At 43.3% G+C, this 9,745-nt stretch overlaps 1 protein-coding gene across 2 annotated transcripts in view; it reads left to right on the plus strand.

Moving 5' to 3' along the window:
• Nucleotides 1-8,378, plus strand: part of LOC109894834 (sodium/potassium/calcium exchanger 4-like) — a 63,401-nt gene extending 55,023 nt beyond the window's left edge. For both annotated transcript variants that reach the window (XM_031828766.1, XM_031828765.1), the window contains exons 11-17: nt 2,781-2,950; nt 3,606-3,762; nt 3,848-4,014; nt 4,311-4,425; nt 4,565-4,677; nt 4,780-4,845; nt 5,021-8,378. In XM_031828766.1, coding sequence (XP_031684626.1) covers nt 2,781-2,950; nt 3,606-3,762; nt 3,848-4,014; nt 4,311-4,425; nt 4,565-4,677; nt 4,780-4,845; nt 5,021-5,173 — 941 coding nt within the window. In that variant the 3' untranslated portion in view covers nt 5,174-8,378. The remainder of the gene's footprint in view (nt 1-2,780; nt 2,951-3,605; nt 3,763-3,847; nt 4,015-4,310; nt 4,426-4,564; nt 4,678-4,779; nt 4,846-5,020) is intronic.
• Nucleotides 8,379-9,745: the final 1,367 nt, after the last annotated feature.

Raw genomic sequence — 9,745 nt, forward strand, 5'->3', positions numbered from 1 at the left:
CAGTTCTGTGTCTCACCCTCTTCTACTGTGTCAAGTACAGTCCATTATTCCAGTCACAACATGTACATCAGTGGATGCTGGTGGGAGGAGCTATAGGAGGACGGGCTCATTGTAATGGCTGGAATGGAATCAATGGAACTGAGTCAAACATGTGCTTTCCATACCTGTCATGTGTTTGATACCTTTCCATTCATTCCATTCCAGCCATTACAATGAGCCCGTCCTCCTATAGCTCTTCCCACCAGCCTACACTGACGTACGTATATGTGTAAGGGTGTGCGAGTTGGTGTTGGTGCATAGCTGCGCAGGCATTTGTATGTCTGCGTGCCTGTGTGTATGATGTGTGTGTGTCCCTGTGTCTGTGTGAGTGTGCGTCTCTACTATACAAGTGTGTGTGTATATTGAAAGAAAAACTGTGTCCTGGCAGTTGGCTCACTCCCCTGCACCTTGGGGGTAGTGATTTGTGAGGTTTTATTGTTTGTCACACACACACACACACACACACACACACACACACACACACACACACACACACACACACACACACACTGAAGGTGTGATCCCATCTGACAACGTCTTCAATGGGCCTTGAACTGGGCCCATTGGGGCTCACTCTGCTTCTGTCACGCCACCACTTTATTTGTACAGTGCCTTGCGAAAGTATTCGGCCCCCTTGAACTTTGCGACCTTTTGCCACATTTCAGGCTTCAAACATAAAGATATAAAACTGTATTTTTTTGTGAAGAATCAACAACAAGTGGGACACAATCATGAAGTGGAACGACATTTATTGGATATTTCAAACTTTTTTAACAAATCAAAAACTGCAAAAATTGGGTGTGCAAAATTATTCAGCCCCTTTACTTTCAGTGCAGCAAACTCTCTCCAGAAGTTCAGTGAGGATCTCTGAATGATCCAATGTTGACCTAAATGACTAATGATGATAAATACAATCCACCTGTGTGTAATCAAGTCTCTGTATAAATGCACCTGCACTGTGATAGTCTCAGAGGTCCATTAAAAGCGCAGAGAGCATCATGAAGAACAAGGAACACACCAGGCAGGTCCGAGATACTGTTGTGAAGAAGATTAAAGCCGGATTTGGATACAAAAAGATTTCCCAAGCTTTAAACATCCCAAGGAGCACTGTGCAAGCGATAATATTGAAATGGAAGGAGTATCAGACCACTGCAAATCTACCAAGACCTGGCCGTCCCTCTAAACTTTCAGCTCATACAAGGAGAAGACCGATCAGAGATGCAGCCAAGAGGCCCATGATCACTCTGGATGAACTGCAGAGATCTACAGCTGAGGTGGGAGACTCTGTCCATAGGACAACAATCAGTCGTATATTGCACAAATCTGGCCTTTATGGAAGAGTGACAAGAACAAAGCCATTTCTTAAAGATATCCATAAAAAGTGTCGTTTAAAGTTTGCCACAAGCCACCTGGGAGACACACCAAACATGTGGAAGAAGGTGCTCTGGTCAGATGAAACCAAAATTGAACTTTTTGGCAACAATGCAAAACGTTATGTTTGGCGTAAAAGCAACACAGCTCATCACCCTGAACACACCATCCCCACTGTCAAACATGGTGGTGGCAGCATCATGGTTTGGGCCTGCTTTTCTTCAGCAGGGACAGGGAAGATGGTTAAAATTGATGGGAAGATGGATGGAGCCAAATACAGGACCATTCTGGAAGAAAACCTGATGGAGTCTGCAAAAGACCTGAGACTGGGACGGAGATTTGTCTTCCAACAAGACAATGATCCAAAACATAAAGCAAAATCTACAATGGAATGGTTCAAAAATAAACATATCCAGGTGTTAGAATGGCCAAGTCAAAGTCCAGACCTGAATCCAATCGAGAATCTGTGGAAAGAACTGAAAACTGCTGTTCACAAATGCTCTCCATCCAACCTCACTGAGCTCGAGCTGTTTTGCAAGGAGGAATGGGAAAAAATGTCAGTCTCTCGATGTGCAAAACTGATAGAGACATACCCAAGCGACTTACAGCTGTAATCGCAGCAAAAGGTGGCGCTACAAAGTATTAACTTAAGGGGGCTGAATAATTTTGCACGCCCAATTTTTCTGTTTTTGATTTGTTAAAAAAGTTTGAAATATCCAATAAATGTTGTTCCACTTCATGATTGTGTCCCACTTGTTGTTGATTCTTCACAAAAAAATACAGTTTTATATCTTTATGTTTGAAGCCTGAAATGTGGCAAAAGGTCGCAAAGTTCAAGGGGGCCGAATACTTTCGCAAGGCACTGTACCTCCTGACATACGGTATCCTCCGGGCTGGTATGTGAGTGTGTGTGTGTGTGTGTGTGTGCGCGTCCGTGCATTTGTGTGTTTTCATGTGTGGGTGTGAATGAGAGAGGGAGTTTGCTGGTCTGGCATGTGGGTGTATTAGGCATGTGTGCCAATGTGGGTACCTACCTTGTGGTTGTGTAATGCTTCTTCTGCTGCTGCCTCTGCTGCAGCAGATGCCTCTTCTTCTTCTTCTTCTCCTGCAGCTTCTTCTTTTTCTTCTTCTTCTGCAGCTTCTTCTTATTATTATTTTTCTTCTTCTGCAGCTTCTTCTTCTGCTGCTGCTTCTTCTTCTTTTTCTTCTTCTGCAGCTTCTTCTGCTGCTGCTGCTTCTTCTTCTTTTTCTTCTTCTGCAGCTTCTTTTTCTTCTGCTGCAGCTTCTTCTTCTGGTGCTTGGTGTGTAGAGTTAGTCCAAAGTTACTTTATGCATCCGTCTATGCTGTCTCACCATCTCTGTGTCTCCAGTGAAGCCCACTAAGATGTACAGTCGTGGCTCTGTGGTGATGGTGGATGAGATGATCAACTCCAGCCCTCCTAACTACAGTTTCCCAGACGCCGGCCTGCGCATCATGATCACCAACCATTTTGGCCCCAAGACACGCCTCCGCATGGCCAGCCGCCTCATCATCAATGAGGTGGGAGAGGTCACTGGGGTCAAGGGTTAGTGGTCAGAGGGTACAGGGTCAGTCAGGTGGGTCAGGCTGAGGAGCTTTGACACAGAACCCAAACATGTAGTTGTTACAGAAGGGGTTAAAGTTATTTTGACTTTTTACATTGTATAGAAGCCAGGCCAATTGGAGAGGAGCTCAGTTAGTGATTTAATTAGAAGTGTAGAATGTTTGGCCAATCGGAGATTAGAGAGAAATTACAGTGTAAGACGATATGCTTTTGTGGAAAGGCTAGGCCTACTAGAGAGAAGTACAGTTTAGAATGATTTACTGTTGTAGAAAGCTAGGCCTACTAGAGAGAAGAACAGTTTAGAACAATTTACTGTTGTAGAAAGCTAGGAGAGAAGCACAGTTTAGAGTGATAACTAGCCCACTTAAGTTTTGATAGGTGGCCTGCATGCTTCAGTCATACTTGCCACATCATATGATCACTGTATGTGTCTCTATTGGTCAAAATATCCTGGGGGATAATCATAAAACGTTACAAGAGATAGCCCATTAAATAGCATGTGGGCCACTAAATCACTAAATCAGGTATGTGATGTTGCTACTACCACTGAGTGTGTGTGTGTGCGTGCGTGTGTGTGCGTGCGTGTGTTTGCGTGCGTGCGTGCGTGAGCAGCAACAGAGGCTGGTGCAGGCGTCTAACGGTGTGGACAACGAAACCATGGTGATCACTGATGGTAAACCTGAGACCTTGGAGAACGGCACTGTACCAGAGGACAAGACTGCAGAGGAAGAGGAGGGAGAAGCCCTGAACTCACCCTTCACCATCCCTGGTGGGTGTATGCGTGCCTGCATGGGTGTAATAGCTTCCATTACATTGGCTGGTATTGAGCTGCTATTTCTTGTTCCCTCCACCAGGGGGCTGCATGGAGAAGGTGAAGTGGCTGATCTCCTGGCCCATCCTGTTGCTGCTCTACTTCACTGTGCCAAACTGTGCCAAGCCTCGCTGGGAACGCTTCTTCATGCTCTCCTTCTTCCTCTCCACCGTGTGGATCGCCGTCTTCTCCTACTTCATGGTCTGGATGGTGAGACACGTTGGACATTCTTTAGAGCTTACGTGTCACTGTCGTTTTGTGTGAGACGCAAAGAAACACTGAGCAATTTGATTGTTTTCGCAACCGGAGTTGAAAAGTCCCAAAATTATAGAAATGGTCAGTGACGAGACTCCACGATAACCAATCGGGTAGGGAAGCTCTCTCCTCTAGTCGTTAGCAAGCTTTGACACTGTGCTGGATATACTACGAACTATGCTACCATGCGTTTTTGCATGCTATTTGGAAGATTTCTGTATAATCTGTTAAATGTGTGACTGTGTGCGCAGGTCACCATAATTGGCTATACTCTGGGCATCCCTGATGTGATTATGGGCATCACCTTCCTGGCAGCTGGCACCAGTGTCCCTGACTGTATCGCCAGCCTTATTGTTGCTCGTCAAGGTACAGCACCACTCTCCCCTCTCTCTCTCTCTCTCTCTCTCATCTTCACATTTTTGACTACAGTACCAGTGTTCAGTATACTTTATGGTCTGTACAGGATTTTCCATATCTTAATATCTTAATCTCGATCTCTCTCTAGGTCTTGGGGATATGGCGGTTTCCAACACCATTGGTAGTAATGTCTTTGATATCTTGGTGGGACTGGGGCTCCCCTGGGCGATACAGACCATGGCTGTGGACTATGGCTCTGAGGTAAAGGAAGCACATCCAGGAACTGTTTGCCCTCATGCCTCTTGATCTCAATCTAGACCTCAGATTATTTATCTCTCCATCTCTCCCTCTCTCTCTCTATAGGTGATGATCAACAGCAGAGGGCTGCTCTACTCTGTGGTGCTGCTTCTTGGCTCTGTGTTTCTGACAGTGAGTTAAATGAGATGTTTCTCCGTTTTGAACTTTGCACTCTCTCTCCCACTCTCTCTCTCTCTCTCTCTCTCTCTCTCTCTCTCTCTCTGTGTGTGTCTCTCTGTCCCTTCTTCTCCCTCTCCCAAGATCTCTGTCTCTGACACTGTTTCCTCTCTCCCTCTGTGCCCTGCAGGTTCTGGGGATCCATGTGAATCATTGGAAGTTGGACCTGAAGCTGGGTGTGTACGTGCTGGTGATGTACGTCATATTCCTGTGTTTCTCCATCATGATCGAGTACAACGTCTTCACCTTCGTCAATCTGCCCATGTGTCTGGAGCAGCTGTAGGACGGCCACTGGACCAGAACGGAATTCCCTGCTGAGTTATAGACTCAAACAGCCCTCTGGATCTAAACTTAATTGCTAACTAACACAATCATTTATATAATTTTACATTCCCACATACACTTATTTTACACACTCCTTCCCCATTCCAGACGTATTTGTCTGCCCTTACTATACCCCTTTTACATTCCTTCACTATCTATCCATAATGTACAGTTCCCTAGATCTTTACATTCATCCACAATATCCTCTGTCCCCCAAACAACACTACCTACACATGCTTTTGTGCTGACAATTAGAGGAGGAGATACGAACAGAACCGTATGGATTCTCCTTACGAACTCAGAGGAACGGATGGCTATTCTGTCTTTCCCTGCAGAGCGCATATCACCATCAGAAGGAAAGAAACACAGCTCACCTCTAAACAGAACCCACCTGGTTGAAACCCTCCTAGTCTCTACAATATAACCCTGGACCACCATGACACTACCTTCCTCTTCTGTTTGTATCTCATCCAGTCTGGGAGTTTTTTTTTGTCAGGCATCTAACCATCCCTACTAAAGAAAAGGACCCGAGCAGCCCTCTCCGTATATTTATGAATTCTTCATTTATTGCCATTTTGATTTATTCTATTATCGTCTTTCTTTGGAAGGAATACTAACATACATTTCATGAACATATTGCACTTTAGATGTTTCGTGTGAAAATAATTAGAGTATATATATGGCATATAATATATTATATTTTTACGATTCAACGTTCTAGTTCCTCCTTTGTGTGGTGCAGTAAGGAGAGAAAGGGAGAAGGCAGCATCCTCTTTCTCTCTGGCAGGGAGTGGAGAGTCCAGGGGAGAACCTGTGCTTCTTCTGTTTCTGGACACTCTCCAACTGCAAGAAACTGCTGACCAAGGCAAGACTGACACGCCATGTTCCGTATTTGAGTGTGAGTGGAAGTAGGTGAGAGATTGCAAGAAAGGGAGGGGGAGTGTCTATTAGTATTCAGCTCCACTGTGGAGAGGAGAAAACCTCTTGGGAGACTGTGTCCCCCTTGGTGCTTGGTGGATGAGGATTTTACAGATGGCTTGAATGTACGGGGAACAGGACTTGGGCCCGTTGGCTGAGGAAAAGCATGGATTTATTTTGGCATACTGTTGGAGGATCCAGAGCCAGGCTCGTACGCCTGAGTCGTGTTGATTTGTTTAAAAAGAAAAAAATGCATTGTGTATTTGATATGTTCAGCTCCTAACAAGGCCAAGTCTTGTACTCTGTTCAGTTCCCTCTCCTCCCTGTGCACCAGTCTGTCTCAGAGGGCTGAAGAGCTGCTGCTGCCCCCCAGTGGTCTAAACAGAGTGGATCCCTATGCCACTGGCTGTGGTTGCTATGGGAGTGAGTATTATTGTGACACAAACCAGGAAGGATACAACCATGACCGGGACCATGGATGGGGATCTGTGCTGCACAATGGCAAACGTATTTATGTTGTGTGTGTGTGTGTTTCTGTAAATATGACCCGACATGCACAAGCTGAGGTCCTCTCGTCGTGATCCCCGTGCTTCTTTTCTTCTGCCAGTCGGGCAAGGTGGGATGCAGTCCTGCGTAGATATTTTAAACTGCTTCCTTCTCTCCCCCTTACCCTGCCCCAAATCATCCTTCTCCTCCTTCGCCTCCTCCTGGCTCTCTCTTTCTCTGTGATTATGTCTTCTCTAAATGCATGTTGGGACGCGAGGCAGTGTTTATTTATTGCTCCCCAGAGCAGAAGCTTAGTGGGATGGGATAGGATCATCACCCTGTTCATCCATCCGTCGACCTCCAAATATTGGCAGCTACGAGTCGAGTCGCCCTCTACCCATTTGACTGACTTCTTGAACTCGTTATGGGTCGTGTTCATCAGGGCACACAAAGGAAAACGTTTTGAAACTAAAAGGAACATTTCTTATAGGACAAGTCTTAAGTAGTTGCTCCCTGTTTCAGTCCGTTTTCTTCAGTTTGGTGCCTAACGAACACGACCCAGTTCAGAGGTTGCTGTGGGAACAGAGGGTGGAGTCTGTATCGGTGTCAGTCGTGAGTGTGTAGGGTGTTGGTGGTGTATCGGTGTTGAAAAGTGTTGTCACTGTTTTGTGTGTTGAAAAGCAGACATTGGATGCAGTGTGTGGTATATATAATATAAACACATGTATGCAATCTCAATAAAAAGAGGACCAGGCAAGGATGATACAGCATATTATGCATTAAAAATGGTTTTATTGAAGATGCTGAAGGCATTCATACGATACAAGTACAAGCAAACACTTATGCACACACAAACACACATGCACTTGTCAAATGTTTACTCCATACTCACACATGCTTACGCACGCACGCACACACACACACACTCTCTGTGGTAGTTTCTGGTGCAATAACAAATGAACTCAACCCTGTTGTGTTATGTAATATATAATGAAATATGCTATTTAGCAGATGCTTTTATTCAAAGCGACTTAGTCATGCATGTATACACTTTACATATGGGTGGTCCCGGGAATCGGACCCACTATCCTGGCGTTGCAAGCGCCATGCCGGGATGGGAGCTCTACACCTGTATTTGTCTTGTGCAACTCTTCTGAACTCCAAGGACATTTTGAAAAGTAGTCTTGGAGAAAGTGGCCATATCTTTCACTTTTAAATCTCACTTCATTTATTCCATTCCTAAAACATTATTCTATTCATGTCATGGCAATATAAAAAAAATTTGCCTTGGGTTTTAGCTGTTGTTATTACATATTAACTAAGGGATGTGTATTGTGTCATTTTAACAATACATTTTGAAATGAATGGAATAGTCGAAATCTTTTAAGTTTCAAAATGTATTATCACTAGGTGGGGATGAGGCTCTCCTGTAGGGTCAGATCCATGTTGTCAGTAAACACTGCACTGCACTATACTGATGTTGATTATAGCTCTGTATGCATACAGTGTCATATCTCACTAGATACCCACTGCTGTTGTTTACCTTTGTCAAAGAGAACTTGAGTGGAAGTGACCACAAACTGGACTGCACTGCAGAGCATGCATGAACACAACACACACATACATTCACTTGTTCATTGCACTCTCACACACACACACACACACATACTCTTTGTTTCTGTTGTTACATACACAATTATGTACAACCTCTTGAGAAAATGTGACCTGGTTCACTGTGAGCGAAGGGTCATAAGGTCATTCATCCAAATTGATAAAGACCTTTTGGTATGGAGTTATTAAGAAAACAACTTCAATTTAAGACATTGGTGTGTAACTTGAATGTATTTGTCTTGCTATAAGTGGATGTATCCAACCAACACATTTTACTGTAAAGCAATAATCATCCAAATATTTTAAAATAATTCTGTATATTGTTATATGAATCATGATTATCTAAAGAATCATATGGTGGACACATTAAATAATACTGTTCATAAATGCCTATGGTTCTCTCTAAATGTATTTCTTTGATACCGTAATGCACACTTATTTTATGGTTGACGGCTTGAATGGTATTGTATTGTTATGGAATTGACTCCACTGTGAGGTCAAAGATGGTTTAGAAAATCTGTGGTGAGATTTCTGATCCAGTATTGTCTTTATTCTCACAAAAAGAAAACCCAAATATAAAACATCCAAGGTAAGTGACAATGATTCATACGCAGATTAGATGACTGATGGGGCACTGTTTTGAAGCCACTGCGCCTCCATCTTTGCACTCCCCAACCATTGTAAATAATAAATAAACGAATGTCTACATTTGTTTTTGCCACGTTCATTCTATAACAGACACCTTTATGCAAACTTTTCAATTGTATTATGCGAGCTAAATATGCAAATACGTTTTTTAAATGTTTTCCTTAAAGTATAATTTTTTAGGAAGTATGCTATTCCCAATACAACAAAAACATACTTAAATACATGCATGTCCTTCTGTCCTTGAAACATTTAATTGAAATACTGTAGAATTCCATTCATTCCTGTGGAGGACTGCTTCTTCTGCTTCAAAGCCTCTCATTGGCCAATACAGAAATCCAGGGTATATACAGCTGAAGTCTGAGATTTACATAAACAAGTTTTAATGACTCCAAGTCATTAAAAGTGTTTCAACCACTCCACAAATGTCTTGTTAAGAAACTAGTTTTGGCAAGTCGGTTAGGATGTCTACTTTATGCATGACAAGTAATTTTTCCAACAATTGTTTACAGACAGATTATTTCACTTATAATTCACTGTATCAAAATTCCAGTGGGTCAGAAGTTTACATACACTAAGTTGACTGTGCCTTTAAACAGCTTGGAAAATTCTTCTGAAGCTTCTGATAGGCTAATTGACATCATTTGAGTCAATTGGAGGTGTACCTGTGGATGTATTTCCCAGTGCCTCTTTGCTTGACGTCATGGGAAAATCAAAATAAGTCAGCCAAGACCTCAGGAAAAAAATTGTGGACCTCCACAAGTCTGGTTCATCCTTGGGAGCAATTTCCAAACGCCTGAAGGTACCATGTTCATCTGTACAAACAATAGTGCGCAATTATAAACACCATGGGACCACATAGCCATCATAC

The sequence above is a fragment of the Oncorhynchus kisutch genome, linkage group LG7 (genome assembly GCF_002021735.2).
Source record: "Oncorhynchus kisutch isolate 150728-3 linkage group LG7, Okis_V2, whole genome shotgun sequence".
Taxonomy (NCBI): Eukaryota; Metazoa; Chordata; class Actinopteri; order Salmoniformes; family Salmonidae; genus Oncorhynchus; species Oncorhynchus kisutch.